Genomic DNA, 20438 nt, shown 5'->3' with positions numbered 1-20438 from the left:
GATTATTACCAAACTCCTCTTTATCAACGCACCCGCATAGCATTTTTCCACATGGAAGGAGAGGCTCTCATTTAGTTCCAAGACATTGAAGAGTCCGGCCAATTTCCGACATGGGATGCCTTTGTTCAGGCTCTCCTTGTCCGTTTTGGTCCGGCATATGACGATCCCATGGAGGCTTTGATGCAGTTACGACAGTCTTCTTCTGTCGCCGAATATACGTCCCAATTTGCATCTCTCTCCAATCGGCTACATGGTGTGTCCGAGAAGAACCGGTTGAGCTATTTTCTCAGCGGGTTGCGGGACGACATTCGCCTCCCTGTGCGGATGTTAAATCCAGAAGGCTTAGTCACTGCTTTTGGTCATGCTAAACTCCAAGAGGAGTACCTTCACAGCTCAAAACGCCCCCTGCGTACTTCTTCTACTTCCTTTTCTTTTGCTCGGCAGCAGAGTTGGAGTTCTCCTACCAATCCTTCGAGCCTGCAACTTCCCCCTTCCTCATCACAGTTGGCTCTTCCTGCCAAACCAGGGGCAAAGAACCGAAGATTTCTTTTTTTTTTTTGATAAGTAAGAGAAATATCATTAAAAAGTGCAAAACGCAATCAAGTACACAGGAAGTATACAAGAAAGGCATCTAAGAGGAAGAAGAAAACAATACAAGGAAATCATTAAAACCAAACGATAAAGGTGCGAGGAACGCAGCCGACCAAGAGTACAAAGAATGAAAGAAAAAGGAAATGAGTTCCTCAGTGGTTCTTTCTTTGTCCTCAACCTGCCTATCATTGCGTTCCTTCCACAAGCACCACAAAAGGCAACAAGGGACCATCTTCCACACGGCTGCACTCCGAGAACGACCACCCGTCCACCAGCAAGCAAATAAATCTACCACCCGAAGAGGCATAACCCAAGACAGACTGAAAGCGACTAAAGATGGCGTTCCATAGAGCGCGTGCAACCTCGCAATGGAGAAGAAGGTGATCCACCGGTTCCCCATTCATTTTGCACATGCAACATCTGTCAATCACAATGACATGCTTCTTTTTGAGGTTGTCCAAGGTGAGAATCTTCCCTTGCGTTGCCGTCCAAGCAAAGAAAGCCACTTTCAATGGAACCTTGGTCCGCCAAATACTTTTCCAGGGAAAATGAATAGCCTCTTTGCAAGCAAGAGCCTTATAGAAAGATCTAACATCAAATTTCCCTTTATGAGAAGGAAACCACCAGAGCTGATCTTTCCCCTCACAATTCACTCTGGTTGAGTACAACAAAGAGAAAAAAGAAGCCAAAACATCCACCTCCCAGTCGTGGGCCGCTCGGAAGAAGCTAACATCCCACTGATAGGACCCACTCACCACAACCAAATGGTCTGCAACATGTGCATCCTTATCACACGCAATGTCATACAAAACTGGGAAAGCTTCCTTAAGAGGCACCTCACTACACCACACATCATCCCAAAAACGGATCCTAGATCCATTTCCCAGCATAAGACTGGTATGGCTGCAAAGCAAACTCCACCCCTTCCTAATATTCTTCCATAACCCCACTCTGTGTGACCCAGGGGGGTCTATAGAACACCAACCATCCCAAGTAGTTCCGTACTTTACATCCACAACAGATTTCCACCAAGCATCTCTCTCACGGGCATAGCGCCACAGTCACTTCCCTAACAAAGCCTTATTGAAAATCCTCAAATTTCTGATGCCCAGACCACCACTTGAAATAGGAGAACAAACCTTGGCCCAACTAACTAGATGAAATTTAAATTCTTCGCCTATGCCACCCCACAAGAAATCTCGATGCAGCTTCTCTATACGACTAGCAACACTAGAAGGAATAGGGAAAAGAGAAAGAAAGTACGTAGGGAGATTAGAGAGAGTGCTTTTTATAAGGGTTACTCTGCCACCCTTCGACAAATACAACCGCTTCCAGCTAGCCAGCCGCCTCTCAACCTTAGCAACTACCTCATCCCAGCTAGACTTAGTCTTAAAAGGGGCCCCCAACGGAAGACCAAGGTACTTTAAAGGAAGAGAGGAAACTCCACAGCCCAAAATGCCTGCAAGATCATCCATGTTATCCACAAGACCCACAGGAACCAAAACTGACTTATCCAAATTAATCTTCAAACCTGAAACAGCTTCAAAGGACGGTAATAACATACGAAGATAGAGAAGATGATCAGGACTAGCCCCGCAAAAAACTAAAGTATCGTCTGCGAATAACAGATGAGAAATATTAATCACTCCATTGCTGCTAGAGCCCACAGAGAAGCAAGAGAGAAAGCCCCTTTGAACAGTAATAGAGAACAACTTGCTGAAGGCCTCCATCACAATGACAAACAAAAGAGGCGACAGAGGATCACCCTGTCTGAGACCACGAGAGCTGCTAAAAAACCCAGAAGGGGTGCCATTCACCAAAACCGAGAAACACACCGAAGAAATACAATGCGCTATCCAAGAACACCATCTCTCCCCGAAGCCACATCTTCTCAATATATACAATAAGAAATCTCAGTTAACATGATCATAAGCCTTCTCAATATCCAATTTACAAAGTAACCCTGGTTCACCTGATTTGATGCGACTATCCAGACACTCATTAGCTATAAGAACAGAATCAAGAATTTGCCTTCCTTTCACAAAAGCATTTTGGGGATTCGAAATAATCTTCTCCACAACCCTTCTGAGCCTATTAGCAAGAACTTTAGCAATGATCTTGTAAACACCACTTACAAGACTAATAGGCCGAAAATCTTTAAGATCCACAACCCTAAACTTCTTCGGAATTAAGGCTAAAAAAGTGGCATTAATGCTTTTGACAAACTTGCTATGAGTGTGGAAGTCCTGGAAAACCCCCATGAGATCAATCTTGATCACATCCCAACAATCTTGGAAGAACGCAAGAGTGAACCCATCAGGGCCTAGAGCCTTATCACGATTCAAACCTTTAACCACCTCTAAGACCTCCCTTTCCTCAAAAGGAAGTTCTAAGGAAGAGGCTTCACCTGCATCCAAATTGTCAAAAACAAGGTTATCCATCCTAGGCCTCCAACTGAAAGGTTCTGCAAAAAGAGATTTATAAAATTGAGCAACATGATCCCTAATAACCTGCTGATCAGAAGAGATAGAGCCATTGACAGAGAGAGACTCAATGGAATTGGATCTCCTATTCTAGTTGGCTATTCGATGAAAGAATTTAGTGCATTTATCACCTTCTTTAAGCCAAAGAGCCCTAGACTTCTGTCTCCAGCTAATATCCTCCTGTAAAATAGAATTCTCCAGATCTCTGATGACCCCACATTTCCTCGCCTTTTATTCAGGAGTTAAACCCCGTTATTCCTCCAATCTATCAAGAGCACACAAATCTTCCATATGAATTTTCTTGCGGAACTCCACATTACCAAACTCCTGATCATTCCATCTTTTGAGATCAATCTTCAAAGCCTTAAGCTTTTGAGAGAAGATGAAGCTGGGCGAGCCTTGGAAGCTATAAGACTCCCACTAAAGACGCATCCTATCCACAAACCCTTCAGCCTTTAACCACATATTCTCGAACTTGAACGGTCTGGGACCCCAATGAACACCACCACAATCAAGAAGAATAGGAAAATGATCAGAACATAGTCTTGGAAGCCTTTTCTGAAGTGAACCTAGAAACTTGACTTCCCAATCTGGAGAAACAAGAAATCTATCGAGGCGAGACCAAGAGGGAATCTCCTGATTATTCGACCACGAAAATGGCCCTCCTGTAAGAGGGAGATCCAGAAGATCCTGCTCAAAAATAAAATCCGAAAACTCAATCATAGCCGCATTAAGACGAACGTCTCTAGATCTTTCAGTAGGAAAGCGTGTGACATTGAAGTCACCCCCGATGCACCAAGGCAGCTCCCACCAAGAAGAAAGGCCAGCCAACTCATCCCAGAGAGAACTTCTAAGAGAGTCCAAGTTAGGACCGTAGACCCCAGCAAAAGCCCAAGAGAAATTATCAGCAGCACTTCTGAAAGAACAGGCAACAACGAACTCGCCCACATACACATCAATCTTCTCTACAATCCTTCTATCCCACATAATCAAAATACCACCAGAAGCTCCGCGAGAAGCTAAATAGCACCAATCAACAAAGTGACAACCCCACAGACTTCTCACTAAACTATTGGAAACAAAATCCAGTTTAGTTTCTTGCAAGCAAATAATATCAGCCTTCCATTGCCTTAATAAGTTTCTGACTTTCAACCGCTTATCACCCTTGTTTAACCCTCTAACATTCCAAGAGAGGATTTTGGGCTTCATAAAAAACCACCAAAATCCCTGCCTTTGCACCTACCACGAGAGGTGCTACCACTATGTGCGTCATAATTAACAGAACAAGCTAATCTGTTTAATTCCCTTGTACCTTTCAAGCTCAAGCTCGAGCAAGGACCCGCTACCTTCTTAACATTACTGTCGATTATAGCCTTAAACACAGCCGAAAGCTGACCTTCATAGCCATCGCAGGTAATCCCCACCCAGTGGCTATATGCTAGAACTGCTTTCAAAAAGCCCTCTGGGGTCTTCTTACCAGAAAATCCCCTGTCCTTGTCAATAAAAGACAAAGGTTCAGGCTTTTCCTCTGGGAATAAAGCAAGTTCCAGCCCATTCCTGACTCCCGAACCAGAACTGTGGGTCAACATAGGAACAGATGAAGGAAGACCCGGAGGAACCAAAGAGTCCAGAGGACCCGAATCTGCCCACACAGTCAACACATCAACTGATTCCCTAGGAGCTTTGGCAAAAACAACCGGGTCTTTGGGAAAAACCTCCGAAACAGGGATGGGTAAAACTGGCCCAGGACTCATGACCGAAGGAGGAGAAGCACTTATTGGTACAAGGACTTCCAGGGCGAAAGGTGGACCTCCGGCGACCTCTGGCAGCTTAGGAGACAGACCCATCTTCTCAAACGTACCCATTTCTCCCTTCAAAGAATCTTCGTCATATTCTAGCCGAGAACCCCGCTCAGAACTAAAGGAACACCCGACAAGCTGGTTCCCCGGAGCAAGGGTGCTGGACGACAGAAAACCTAACCCACCGGAGTTCTCTGGAATTGCCGGAGACTTATCTGAACCCGCTATGTCCTTCACCGGCGACAAACCCTCCACAGGACACACAACACGATCATTCAAGACTAAAGCAGAACCCCGCTCAGGACTAGAGGAACACCAGACAAGCTGGTTCCCCGAAGCAAGGGTGCCGGATGACAGAAAACCCAACCCACCGGAGTTCTCTGGAGTTGCCGGAGACTTATCTGAACCCGCTATGCCCTTCACCGGCGACAGACCCTCCACAGGACACAACACGATCATTCAGGACTAAAGCGTTGGGCTCCGGATCTTTCCGAACCCAACGGAGCCTCCTCTTCTTCTTGAGTTTATTCTTTCTCTTCCGCCCATTAACCTTGGGCTTTAAGCCAGGCCCAAACTCAAGAAGCCCTTCACAAACCCTGCTAAAAGCTTGGTCCACCTCAGCCTTCAACTTCTCCAGCTGTCTTTTCCAATTCAAAAGAGAGGAAAACGTGTTCAACTCTCCTGACAGCTGATTTCCTGCTGAAGCATCACCATGGACGCAACCTGTCTTGTCACGAACAGTAGGAACCATCTTGGCCTTCGCAAGTTCAGAACCACACCGGTAACAATGGTCCATACCCAAAGGATTCACTTGAACATTCGTGTTTACTGAACCACTCGATATCACAACCGGTAGCTTCTGCTCCTCCGGGCGATCACCACAATCCTTAGCCAAAGGAATCGTTGGTAGAGACAGCGTCCTCTCCACCTCCATGCAACCGGGACCTGAACGCAGAACATCTGCGAAGGAGGGCACACCATCTTTGCTGAGAGCTCTATTAGTATCAACCAGGTCATATCCTCCAATGGCGCCGTCACCATTTCTCCTTGTCTTCTCTAGAACTGTAGCATGACGAGCCACTCCAAGCCTAAACGGTGCTTTTAGGAATGCACTGATCTTATCCAATTCAAGAACAAAACTCCTCCAGCCCCTCCCATCCCGACCTTCTGGAATGAAGATAATTCCTCTCCGACCACGCACACCATAGACTGCCACTTCAAGAAACCTTCCTGCTACGTTACCACCTCGTCTGACCATGAGTACCTTAGACCCCTCCCTGAAGGACCTGATAAAGTCCTTCTCCCCCGGACACCACTGCAAGTTCTCCATTGTCGACGCCAACCACCCTAAGCTTTGAGAACTGAGAATAACCAACCCGAAGAAAGACTTCCTCCTTTCTACCAATCTCACCACCGAAGCTCCTTCTACTACCGTGAAAACAAAAGTCTTGACCTCCACGCAACACCAACGCTCCATAGATTAATACCTCAATTTCTTAAAACTTTTTCTTACCAGTAGATAGCATTCTCTTAGACCCATTTTTCCTCTGAGTTTGGCATGCCTCGAAACTTTGAAACCCTTAAAGCGCCAAATATTCAAAGAGATCTGAAAGGGACTATTTAGAAGAGGCAAGGAAAACCTAACCCTAGCTCTTCGGTTTCTCGCTGTTTTGTAATCGAACTCTCTAAGAACCGAAGATTTCTCTCAATGCTATTTCTAGCTCTGTTGGTGCTAAGTCCATGTGGTTATTGTGTCTCCTGCATAATCACCAAGTCAGCATACGTGTGGACTCAGGAAGTACCCATAACTTCCTGGATTCGACCTTGTTAACTCAAGTCCAATTACACATCACGTCTACCCCCTTACTCCAGGTTAAAATTGCTGATGGGACAACTATCCAAATCTGTGGGAAGGTTGCTTTCGTCACTCTTAAGGTCCAGAATCATTCCATTTCCACCAGTTTTATCTCATTGCTTTGGGTGGGTGTGACATTGTCTTAGGGGTGGAGCGGCTGAGCACGTTGGGGCCCATCTTATGGGATTTCACTCTTATGACCATGCAGTTTACTCATTTGGGTACCCCTACTCTTCTCACTGGGTTGTCTTTTGAGGGTATTTTTATGGAAGAAGGTTTCCATTTTCTTAAGCCCTCTCCCTCTGCCAACAAGGGATTTTTCTTGAAACTTTTATCTCTGGAGGCCGATTCAACTCCAACTCCCTTGCCTACCTCGATTCAGTCTCTTGTCAATTCTTTTGCTCATGTTTTTGCAGAACCCACGGGTCTTCCCCCTTCCCATGGACATGACAATCAAATTAATCTCAAAGGCTCTCAACCCATCAGTGTGCGCCCCTACAGGTACCCTTATTTCCAGAAGACTGAGATTGAAAAAATCATAAGGGACCTCTTGCATTCAGGGGAGATCCGGCCAAGCCAGAGTCCTTTCTCTGCTCCCGTTCTTTTTGTGCGCAAAGCCAATGGAAGTTGGCGCTTATGTGTCAACTATCGTGCCCTTAATCAGGAAATGGTTAAGGACAAGTACCCCATTCCCATTATCGATGAGCTATTGGATGAGCTCAATGGAGCAGTCATTTTCTCTAAGTTAGACCTGGGTTCTGGCTATTACCAGATTCGAATGTGGCTTTGAGATGTTTCCAAGACAGCCTTCCGCACTCACGAGGGTCATTACGAATTTCTCGTGATGCCCTTTGGGCTTACTAACGCCCCCTCAACATTTCAAGCTCTCATGAACGATGTCTTCAAACCGTTCCTTCGACGTTTTGTCTTGGTATTTTTTTACGACAGCCTCATTTACAGCAATTCCCTTGCTGATAACTTGCTTCATTTGAAGGCTGTTATGGAGCTTTTGGTGCGCCATAAGCTTTTTGCTAAGCTTTCCAAATGCTGCTTTGTTGTGGAAGAAATTGACTACTTGGGTCACCTCATCTCTCAACATGGGGTACGTGCAGATCCTGCCAAGTTAGAGGCAATGGTCAATTGGCCTCTTCCCTTGAATGTGAAATCCTTAAGGGGTTTTTTTGGGCCTTACCGGTTACTACCGGCAATTCATCCGGCATTATGAAACTTTGGCAGCACCCCTAACTGCCCTTCTGAAGAAGAATGCCTTTCACTGGTCCCCTTCGGCCACTGAAGCTTTTAACAAGCTCAAGCTTGCTATGACTACGCCCCCGATGCTCCGCCTACCTGATTTTACCAAGACTTTTGTGATCAAATGCGATGCTAGTGGCTCCGGCCTCGATGCGGTCTTGATGCAAACCGGGCAACCCATTGCTTTCCTTAGCAAGGCCTTGAATGGATGTGCTCTTCTCCTTTCTACTTACGAAAAGGAGCTCCTCTCTTTGGTGACCGCAATCCAACATTGGCAACCTTACTTGTTTGGCCAAACTTTCACTGTACGGACAGATCATCAAGCATTGAAATTTTTGTTGGAGCAAAAAGTGGGCACCATTGCCCAGCAACGTTGGTTGTCCAAGCTCCTTGGTTACAACTATGTCATCGAATATAAACATAGCAGCGACAATAAGGTCGCGGATGCTTTATCCCGATTGTCGGATCCCACTTTCTTCCATGAAGAGGCCTCCATTTCCCTAATCTCCTTTCCATCTCCAACTTGGGTCTCTAACTTGAAGGCTTCATATCTAACAGACCCCCTAACAGTTGCCTTGCTTCAAAATCTTCAACAGGTTGCACCTAGTCCTAAGGGTCTTTCCTTGCAGCAGGGTTTGCTCTTTCGCAAGGATCGCTTATGGATTGTGAAGCATTCTCCGTTCCAGCACCAGGTTCTGGAATTTATTCATTCCAATCCTTCTGTTGGCCACTCCGGCTACCACAAAACGATTCAACAAGCCAAGGCTAACTTCTATTGGCCGGGCATGCGCAAAGATATCAAGAAGTTCGTTAGGGAATGTTCTGTGTGCCAGGAAAACAAACATGAGACGGTTCTTTCTCCGGGTTTGCTGCAACCCTTGTCAATCCCTAACCGTGTGTGGTCCGACATCTCCATGGACTTCATCGAAGGCCTCCCTCTTTCTCACGGGTTTTTAGTCATCTTCGTGGTGGTGGACAGGCTCACGAAGTATGGCCATTTCATTCCATTGGCTCACCCGTTTTCTGCCTCTAAGGTTGCCCGGGCTTTTATGACCAATGTTCTGAAACTACACGACATGCCTTCCACTATAGTCTCTAACAGGGATCCCATCTTTATAAGTTCTTTTTGGAAGGAACTCTTCCAACTACAGGGAATTTCCCTTGCCTTTAGTTCAGCGTACCACCCGCAATCGGATGGTCAAACTAAGGCCCTCGACAAATGCCTTGAGACCTATTTACGGTGCTATGTGAGAATTAAACCTAAGGCCTGGAGTTTGTGGTTGCCCTTGGCAGAATGGTGGTACAATACCAACCATGTTCAAAACCCTTGAAGAAGAGTTCCGTAAGCTCCGCAAAGCTGGACTGTGATTCTATATTCATCTTCTGCATTACTTCTTTCAGCTCCTGAATTTCTAATTCCAATTTCTCAATGCGATCGTTGTTGGTAGCCATGCTCTAAATGGTGGAACGGCTCTGATACCAAGTTGATAGGAACCCACGACTAATTGAATAGAAATAGATAGATAATGACTCATTTCAAGTAGGAGAGACTACAAATGAATCCAATTAGGGCTGGATATAAACCACAATGACAAATGTAAATACAATATTCAATAATCTCTTCTCCACATTCTAGAACCCATCTTATACTAGAGCTACATTACTGAGAATAAAACTACCCACTAACATATTAAACTACCCATGCACTAAATAACTACCCATGAATAACTGCATCACACCACTACTCATGTCTAGATAGTCCTTCACGTGGCCATGAACTGCAGCTGTCCAACTACCCACGTCTAGAGTCCTCCACGTTTCCATGATCTTCACTTGTGTCATCAACCTCCACGGTGGGTTAGCTTGGTGTGGACGTGAAGCCCTATGTGGGACTCCATCAATTGAATTGTATCCCTTACCTGGAGAGTTTGGGCCTCTCTAAGAGCTCTTCCTTTATTTTCAGTAAAGTTCCTGCAGATTATCTTCCTTTTCCTTCTCCTTTCCATCATATTTCCCCATCTAGAAATATCCCTTACAACGATTTTGTGACAATCCTAGGCCTAGAAATTTAATTTTGGCTTCTGTTCTTGATACTTTGATCATGATCCATATTTCAAAAAATTCATATTTTACAGCCCGAATCACCCCTACTCCCATGTGTGAGTTTGTCCAAATTGCAGAATTACTGGCCATCAACATCTATTAAATTTTTTCATACCTTAAATCAAATTCCCAAAGTATATCCAACTTTTCAGCCCAACAAATAAGAAATTACATCAAGGTACTATGATTCCATTCCACAAATCCAGCCAAATCATCCTCATCTAAGTTTAAAAATAAATGGCCTGTTTGTTAAAGTTTTAGAAAGCTTTTTTCACTTCTCCCAAAAACTCTTTTCAAAGACCAATTAACCAAATGAAATTTGGCCCACCACTAACACACTTTTCAAAACAAATTATTAAAACTAAAAAAAGTTAGATGGTGTTGTGGCCGCTGGCCCCGTCTGGCGGCCTCACGGTGGCCACAACAAATATGGCAGCCCGGCAGCCTGGCAGCCATTCCCAGGGCTGCCAGATCACCCCCACGGCGGCGGCAGCAGCAGGTGCAACACTTTCTTTTTATTTTTTATTTGTTTTATTTCAATAGTCAAAACCCAAAACATTCTCAAAACTTTGTCAACAACCAAAGCTACTGATATGGAACATGAACCCAAGTAGCAAGTACCAAAAACACCAAGCAAGAAAACCACTTGGAGACCAAGAATCACTTACAAGGCAGTGATTTCCTCAGAGAGAAGCTCATTATCCTCAGCACCAACATGAGACGCATGATCTTTCAATTGAGTCCTGCCCTTGCTCCTCTTCCCACTCCCTCCTCCTCCTCCTCGCTTCTTCTTCTTCGAGCTATGCCCCATTCTCACCCAAACCACCACTCCAAACGACCCCTTTTGCTCTTTCTTCAAATAGAAACCAACCCAATTCACCTCTTCACCTAAAACCTAGTACCAAGGCCTCAATTTAGTCGCAGAGTTCAAAGGCTCAAGGTGATATCAAGGCCAAGATCATATGAAAAATATTTGAAAATCACAGATATTAATAGGAACGGATGGATTTTGAAAAATCACAAATGTTTGAATACCGAAAGGGTTTTGGGAATGGAAGCAGGTTCTGAGACCTCTGAGGATCTGTGCCGTTTGAGAGGTATCTGGATGAATAGACGAATAGCAATTGGTATTAAGAGATTGCGTGAAAATGTATTCTTGGAGGGTGAATTGAAAGTCTAAAACATGGTGGCGCTGAACGCGGAATTCAAACAGAATGATGCTTACTGTCTATTATATTATCACTACATGTGTATGGATATATATATATTATATACTATACACCACTAGCTTCTACTCGATGCCCCTGAGTGGCTATTTTTGTCAGCTGGAAATGACCACCAAAAAAGTTCTTATAATTTTCTTTTTTAAAGTAAAAGTTTTTATAATTTTATTTTTAAATAAATCCATGTTTTAAATTTCACTTAGGCTCATATTTTCTAAGAGAAAAATCATTTGTTTATGTTAATTCACAAAAGGATATCGAATTATATATCGTTTTGAGATAAGGGTACTAAACTAGCAAACGTCTCAAACTGGGATATCCACGTTTCTAAACGTCTCACTTAAGGGTACTTCGTTAGGATATGCTATTAAATCCTGCCAAAATTTTCAAAATACCATTGTATTTTTAAAAAAAATAATAAAAAATTTCAAAGATTCAAGTATGAGTATTTTTGCAAATTCCTTTAAATTCTGACCAACACCTAAATTCTAGCATTTGTTTTTATTTTTTTCCTTAAAAAGAAAATTGGTATTTTGGATACTCCATTAGGATTTAACAGCAAATCCTAATGTTAAGTGAGACGTTTAGAAACGTGAATACCCCAATTTGAGACGTTTGCTAATTCAGTACCCTTATTTCAAAACGGCGTATAATTCGATACCATTTTATGAAGTTATCCTCATTTGTTTTCTATTGTATTTGGGAATGTGGAAAATGATATAAACAAACATTTTTCTAAAAAAGAAAATATATAAAAACCCGTTACCAATAAGAGCATTCCTAGTGAACTCCTCAAAGTTTAGTCAAATTTTTGCTAAAAAATATATTTTTGTTAGTTTAGCTATCAACTTTTTAAAAGCATCAAATATCAAACTCTCTAAATATTATCTACTTTAAATAAATACTATTTTTTATTGTTTTTAAAGCAACCACTTTCAACTGTCATGAAACCAAAATTGAATATCAAACATCAACCACTTCAACATCTCAAACATCTTAAAAATCTACTTTGCTTGAATGTCGTGTATCTTGAGAATCAATGACAATGTTCCAACGCCATCTAGAGAATTAATGAGAATAGCTCCAATTAGGGTTGTAAACAAGCCGGTCCGAGTCGAGCTTTGGCAATCCCGGACCGGATCATTTTAAGGAAAATTTAAACGAGTCGATCCCGAGCTCGAGCCGGGCTTAAGGACCTTTGTCCGGGATCGACTCGTTGGGGTAAGACCTTAACTCGGGACTGAGCTCGGGACTATTAAGGCAGTCCTCACGAGTCGATCCGAGTGCTCGACTCGACTCGAGCTCGAATCAAACCCAAAAAGTTTTCTAGGTTCGATCCGAGCTCGAGCTCGAGCTTCAGGTTCAGGGCTCGGCCTGTCGAGCCCTAATTGGGTGGCTCGGCCCAATTAGGGCTTGTTTAGATCAATAATAATTGGAGAAAAAAAAATTGAAATTTGAAGTCTGCAATTTACAAACTTGAATAAAGATTCATCTAAAGGCTAAAGTTAATAAGCTATGAATCAAAAAATGAAACAAGTTGTATCTACCTACAACTTAAAGTACAAGTTTACAAATTACAACATACAAACTACAAAAAGATTAAATTTACATAGTCTGAGACTCTGAAAGATATCAAATTTTACCCAAATACAAAGAGATTAAAATTAAAAAGATTACAAGTCTACAACTCTGCAAGACAACTGAAATTACAGCACAACTGCAGCCTGCAAAATGTTGAAACCAATCTGAGTTGCCACTTGCCAAATGTCACAGGATCACACAGAAGTAAGACAAAAAAAAATTGTTAAACTATTTTTACTCCCTTGCATATTTAATCAAAGTTTTGTTTACCTTGATAAACATGTCAAGGGAGATTTATCATTTAAGATTTGTCTAGACGGACTATACATACCAACTGCAACTTCTCCAACATAAAGGGTACAAAATACAAAGAGATCAGGTTTACATGAAAGATGAGTGAAAGACTAAAAGACAACTTAAATTAAGACATATTAACAATTAAAAAATGAAAAGTTAAAAACAATCTGAATTGCCACTGCCAAATGCCACAAAACCACACTGCACTAAGACATTCTTGGGATAAAATAAATTGCATAACAGATTTCAGATTCCCACATTTCAATCTTATCATTAGTGCATATCTTTGGACACTTGGTAATGTGACTTGGATACAAAAGATTCCCACTTGCCTCCTATGTTTGTGATTCTCTTGAATACGCGCATAAGAGGCAAATGGGAATCTCTTGGCATACAAATCCCATCACCAAAGGTCTATGGCTCAAGTATTTAGGTTTTTAAGGTTTTAGGGCTTTAGAATTATAAGTAACAGTTCAAGATTATAGGAAAATGAGAATCTGTTAGGGTTTAGTGTTTAAGAATTAAGATATAGATTCATAGAATCTGGAATAATACTATCAAAGAGAATTCCAGATTCTAGGGTTGTTAACTAAACAATCTAACCTCAAGCAAAGCATCATAGATTACAGATTTTTAACTAAGCAAAGCATAACAAAGAACATGGCAGATTGTGTTTTATTAACTAAAAAATAAACATGGCAGAATATGGAGCATTATAGATTACAGATTTCTAACTAAGCAAAGCATCACAAAGAACATGGCAGATTGTTCTATTAACTAAAAAATAAACATGGCAGAATATGGAGCATCATAGATTACAGATTTCTAACTAAGCAAAGCATAACAAATAACATGGCAGATTGTGTTTTATTAACTAAAAAATAAACATGGCAGAATAAGGGATATGACAGATGAAAGAAAACTTTAGAAACCAAAGAAAAGCTTAATTAAAAACCAAAGAAAAGCATATCATAATTTTTTAAAGAACTCAATTACTCAAACAAAGAGTGATGTTCACCACTTCACCCAAATGGCCAAAATACAAAGAGATCAAATTCACAATGCCACGTGTGACTTGCCAAATGCTACTGCTTACAAGACCACACTGCACTAAGACAAAAAGAATTGTTAACAATTTTTACTCCCTTGCATATTTAACTAAAGTTTTGTTTACCTTGATAAACATGTCAAGGGAGATTTATCATTTAAGATTTGTCTAGACAGACTATACATATCATTATATCAATTAAGAGTTAAGACATACCTCATGACTTGAGTCATGCCAACTTTTCCAGCAAAAAGGGACAAAGGGTATATTAGCTTAGGTTAAACAGATTGTCCAACAGGAAGTAGTTCAAGTTTCCAACAATTCAAGTTTAAACAGATATATGGCCAACAATTCATATTACATACTTAACAAAAAATAAACATATATAAAGTTAATAACCTCCGAATATCTGAATCAAATCCAAGAAGATGGTGGCAATTCAACTTCAATCAGTTTCTACAAAAAGAAGCACAAAGACGGGTAATAAAGTTAGTTCATACCTAAACAATAATCAGTGATAAACACATGTAATTTCATGCAAATTATGTGCTTAAAATGCCACTTACAGTTTCAGAAGTTTTTTTCTTGAGACCATGGAGTGCTCTCACCCAATCGGATCCACACAATAGCATTTGAACGGTTTCAATTTTCAAGGATGCTCGGTGTGGATCAATTACCCTACCACCTGCACTGAATGAAGATTCAGAAGCAACTATGGTGATGGGTATGGCTAGAATGTCCTTTGCCATCTTAGACAAAATTCGTTACTTCAAGGCATTGAGCTTCCACCATCCCAAAGCATCGAATTCGTTATCAATATCTTCACCATTGTCATCCTTATCGCCTACGTACACATCCTCTTCAAGATAGATATCTAAATCTGATTTAAGAGGCCGAATGACATCAGTAGTTCTAACATGATCCCGATACATTGATCGAGCTGTGGAAACTCTACTGACACATGGTATAGAAACACTTTGTGAAACAACTGCAGCCTGCTCAGCAGCACTGTGTTTCAAAACAGCAGAATTATAGGCAGTGACGTACACTTCAAACAACTCATGCAGAACGACCAGCACATTCTGTATATGCTGGGGATACTCAAAATCAGGGTAAATAAGAGGAAAACAGAAATTGATCAACTTCATCCTGTATCTCGGATCCAAGACAGCGACTATGGACATCAACAAATTGCATTCCTCCCAATACTTCTCAAATTTCTGAGTCATTTTTCCTGCCATTGATCTAATGTAGTCATGCCTATCAACACATTTCAACTACAGAATTTCCTTCATTCTCCATACCTCAAGTAGAAACAGATTTGAGGTAGGATAATCACTTCCCGATACCATGTTTGTAACTTCATTAAAAACCGACAAAACCTGGTTTACATTCTCCACCTTCTCCCACTGTTCCGAACTCAAAACCCACTGAAATGCTTGATCAACCTGGTGATATCTTGGGAACACTTCTTTGAACTCTACTGCAGTGGCCAGCATCAAGTAGGTGCTGTTCCAACATGTGGGTACGTCTAAAACCAGTTTCTTAGATGGCAAATGCAAACGTTGAGCTATTCCACTAGACTCTTTCAACCTTCCCTCCGAAGCAACCACATACTTTATTCCCTGTCTAACAGAATCAACAATGTCTCCAATTTCAGAAAGCCCTGCTTGCACCAACAAATTTGTCACATGCGCACAACATCGCACATGGAATAGCCGACCCCCAACAACCAACTCATTCCTCAACTCAAAATCATCTTTAATGATTCTGATGGCAGAATAATTTGCTCTTGCATTATCAACTGTTATTGTTGATACCTTATCTTCAATGCCCCATTCTATAAAACACTTCCTAAAGGCATCAGCAATGACAACACCACTATGAGGAGGAGGTACGTTAAAAAAGTTTAAAATTCTCTTTTGGAGGAACCAATCCGAATCTACATAATGGCAAGTAACAACCATATATGACACCCTTTGCGAAGATGTCCACATATCAGTTGTTATGTTTACCTTCTCAACCCCACCAAGCATTGCTTTAATCTTTTTCTTCTCACTAAGGTATGTAGACATGCAATCACTTTTCACAGTTGCACGACTAATCTTTTTCCAATGGGGCGTGCATGCCTTCATAAACTTGTTAAAAAGATCATGTTCCATCATGTTAAAAGGGTACTCATGGAACAACACCATGTGGGATGCAAGTTCCCTAATTTTCTTCTCACTCCAAGAAAAATTTGTCAACGTAGCCCCCCCCACCTAGCTGACTGTGATCATAGGTCAGAATCTTTTGCTTACTATTGGACGCCACATACTTCACACATGCTGCCAAATGCCTACCAAGTGTTGAGGTAGAACTAGATTTGGAAACAGCAAACAACCTTTTACACCAATTACACAAATTTTTTTACACCTAACACTTCAATTTGGGAGAAGTCATCCCAAACTTTAGAAGTCTTTTGCCTCTGTTTCCTTTCATTTGCACTACTACTAGTACCGGTACTAATCTCAACAGGAGTAGGAGCACTACCCATAGGCTGAGAATTAGTAGGACTAGGAATACATATAGTTTGGGGATCCAATTGAGGAGTATCAATAGTTACTGGTTGGTCTGGTGCATTTCCACTGTCACCAACTCCAGTGGTAATGGAATGAGTAGTTGTATCATCACTTAAGTCTACTTCATTTACTAATACAACTTCATTGACTTCCATAGGCTGCCTTCTGTCCTCTATGTGTTGTTTTAAAACAAAACTAGGGCTATTAACTAAAGGTTATTTCAGATTTCTAACATAGATTACAGATTTAGGGTTTTAAAGTTTTAAGGATTGGGGATTTAGCCATTTAGGGTTTTAGAGTTCTAGGGATCAGGGATTTATGGTTTTAGAGTTTTAGGGATTAAGTTTTAGGGATTAGGGGATTTATGGTTTTAGAGTTTTAGGGATTAAGTTTTAGAGATTAAGGATTTATGGTTTCAGAGTTTTAGGGATTAAGTTTTAGAGATTAGGGATTTAGGGTTTCAAGAGTTTTAGGGATTAAGTTTTAGAGATTATGGATTTAGGGTTTCAGAGTTTTAGGGATTAAATTTTAGAGATTAGGGATTTAGGGTTTCAGAGTTTTAGGGATTAAGTTTTAGAGATTATGAATTTAGGGTTTCAGAATTTTAGGGATTAAGTTTTAGAGATTAGGGATTTAGGGTTTCAGAGTTTTAGGGATTAAGTTTTAGAGATTATGGATTTAGGGTTTCAGAGTTTTAGGGATTAAGTTTTAGAGATAATCATCTTATGCTTGTGATTTAGGGTTTAGTGTTTAAGATTATGAAGTATGAGAGTTCTATGGTTTAAGTATTTAGTGTTTTAAGGTTATAACAGAGCAAAGCATAGCATATTGTTTTTAACAGAGCAAAGCATATTGTTTTACAAATTACAGATTTCTAACAAAGCAAAGCATATTGTTTTAAACAACTCAGTTATACGAATCCCAGCAATCCATCATAATAGATTATAGATTTCTAACAAAGCAGAGCATAACAGATTATAGAGCATAATTTTTAAAACAACTTAGTTACTCAAACAAAGGCCAGCATAACAGATTACAGATTATAGAATGTGGACTATCAAAGAGAATTGCAGATTCTAGGGCTGTTAACTAACTAGTCTAACCTCAAATGGCATGGAAGATTATATAATACAACAAAGCAAAGCATAATAGATAAAAGAAAGAACATGGCAGATTATGTTTTGTTAACTAACAACTAAACATGGCACGACTATAACAAGCCTACAAAAACAAACCCTAACACGGCTACAAAACACAATAATAAACAAGCCAAAGATATGTGAAACAAATCCAAACATTAACTAATGTTTTGATAAGTAAATAAAACTAAAAAATAAAATGTAAAAAAGAAACTCCATTGAAACCAGGATTACATACCCAAGAGGGCCAAGATATATACTTGTAAACGTAGATGTAGTCGGATTTAGCCTTCAAGTACTCGAAAGAGTCCAAACTCAAAACACAAACCCAGGGTGCAAGAAGGAACAACCAAATGAAGACACAAAAAACAGATATATCAAATGGGTGGATTAGAGAAATAAAAAACAACAAAAAATAAAATAAAACACACAAAGGCAGAGAGTCTAGTAGTGGTAGCACATCCATAAGATCAATTAGGGATTCTGGCTGCGAGAGGTGAGGCTTGTTAGCCTTTGGAGTGATCGGGATCGAGAGGATGGGATGGGATGGCAGATGGACCATCGCCTTGTACCCTTTTCTAGTTTGAACTCGAGGATATTGAAGAACAAAAATGAAATGGAACGAAATGGAAAACTGGAACGGCAGATTTGCCATTGGATTTTCTCCTTGATCGTTCATCAACGGCGGATAGAGAAACATAATGAAAGGGTCGTTGAGAAAATTGAATGAGAGCATTCAATTTTCTTCTGATCTGCCATTAATGCTTGCCGATTGAATCGAGTGACGGTAGGGTTTTTTGATACCCATTTAAGGCGTTTTCTCCATTTTTCACCGTTGGATTGATTTTTGGGTAAAACCAATTCATTTGAACGGCTTAGATCAAGCCTTGGTGATCTAAATTGAGCAGAAAATTTAATGGGGCTGTCAGCAAGAGGCTTTTCAGAGACGAACCCTAGGTTAAAAAAAAAAATGATCCCCTGCGTACGCAACGGTGCGGTATGGCTAGAACCGATGCCATCTCTTCATCGAAAATCATTATGACCGTTGATTACGATTATTATTTTTTTGAATCTCAAATATGGTCGGTTAAGAACCCAGCTCATGTGGACATGCGAAACACTGAATTAGGACCACCTCAGTCATGCGCACTAGCTGTCATCCATCTTCAAATCCAACGGTTATAATTTATTCCACTTTTAATCGGACGGCTACGAACATTGCATTTTGAATTCTCGAGAAACATGCTGGCCGACTCGATTTTGGGGAAAAAAAAAATTTCCCTCTCCATTTTTTGGGGTTCTAGACTCTTCCTCTCCTCGTTTTTTTTTTTTTAAAAAAAAAAAAAAAAATTCTCTTCGATTTTGTAACTAAGTCTTCCAAAATTAATTTTTTTTTTTTTTTTTTAAAAAAAACTTAAAAAAGACTAGTCTAAATTTCTAATAAATTAATAATATTAAAAAAAAAATTCATTTTCATGAGATAAGTTATAACTTATAAGTGTATTTTTTTTGTTAATAAATTTTGTTAAAATACCATGTTATGTACATTACTACGTACAAGTCTACATATGATGTAGTATTAATATATAAGTTAATTTAAGGAGACTAGTCTAATTTGTCTAAGATATATATATATATATATATTGTCTAAATGTCTAATAAATTATTTGTTATTAAAATTAATAAAAGTAAAAACAAAAGAAGAAACAACTTAAGTGCTTAACAAAGGCTAGTCTAATGAGTTAATAATATTAAAAAAATAAAATTCATTTTCATAAGATAAGTTATAATTTATGAGTTATACGTGTATTTTTTTTGTTAACTAATTTTTTTAAATACCGATATACCATATTATCTACATTATACATTTATACAATTGTACATTTATTTAAATCTATGATGTAGTTTTTTTTTTTGGTATAGACCATATAGACCATATAGTTATTACTTTTTACTTATTCCTTGTTAATTAAATACTAAAATCTATAGGATTAGGGTTTTAATGTAGATGTAGTTATACCTATTGGCTACTACCTAATGTTAGTAACTTAGTATAATAGTATTAATGTATTAGTATATAAGTTAATTTAATTATGAATCTATGATATTATTTAATTTGTAATTATAAACAAACACATTACACATTGTTAATTATAATTTATAATACTATTAAGTCTATTATACATTTATACTATTAACTTAAATTGGAATCACATAAATTTATCTAGTAATAATATGTATATAATTATATTGAACGGATCATATGCTTATATAGTTATATAATTATAAACTTATAGTTGTATTCATATGAATCTAATAATGATCAAAGGATATGATCTATATAAGATATATCATATAATTAATAAATTTTTATATCCAAATTGTTGATTCGAATTTTTGAAATTTCGAGCCCTAAACGAGTCGGGCAAGCGATACTCAAGTCGAAAATTTCAAGCCATAAACGAGCCAAGCGGGCGAGTCAGTCCGATCGGGTCTAAAACGAGCCG

General features: G+C 39.8%; 1 protein-coding gene across 7 annotated transcripts in view; it reads right to left on the bottom strand.

Annotated features, from left to right (window-relative positions):
* LOC133878729 (eIF-2-alpha kinase GCN2) overlaps nt 1–11297 on the bottom strand; it is a 70541-nt gene extending 59244 nt beyond the window's left edge. For 5 of the 7 annotated variants that reach the window (XM_062317304.1, XM_062317298.1, XM_062317299.1 and 2 more), the window contains exon 1: nt 10751–11297. In XM_062317304.1, the coding sequence (XP_062173288.1) occupies nt 10751–10893 (143 nt within the window). In that variant the 5' untranslated portion in view covers nt 10894–11297. The remainder of the gene's footprint in view (nt 1–10750) is intronic. The other 2 variants (XM_062317296.1, XM_062317297.1) reach the window with 2 other exon arrangements.
* Between the last annotated feature and the right edge of the window lie 9141 nt (nt 11298–20438).

The sequence above is a fragment of the Alnus glutinosa genome, chromosome 1 (assembly GCF_958979055.1).
Source record: "Alnus glutinosa chromosome 1, dhAlnGlut1.1, whole genome shotgun sequence".
In the NCBI taxonomy this organism is placed as follows: Eukaryota; Viridiplantae; Streptophyta; class Magnoliopsida; order Fagales; family Betulaceae; genus Alnus; species Alnus glutinosa.
This window is presented reverse-complemented; position numbering and strand designations above follow the sequence as displayed.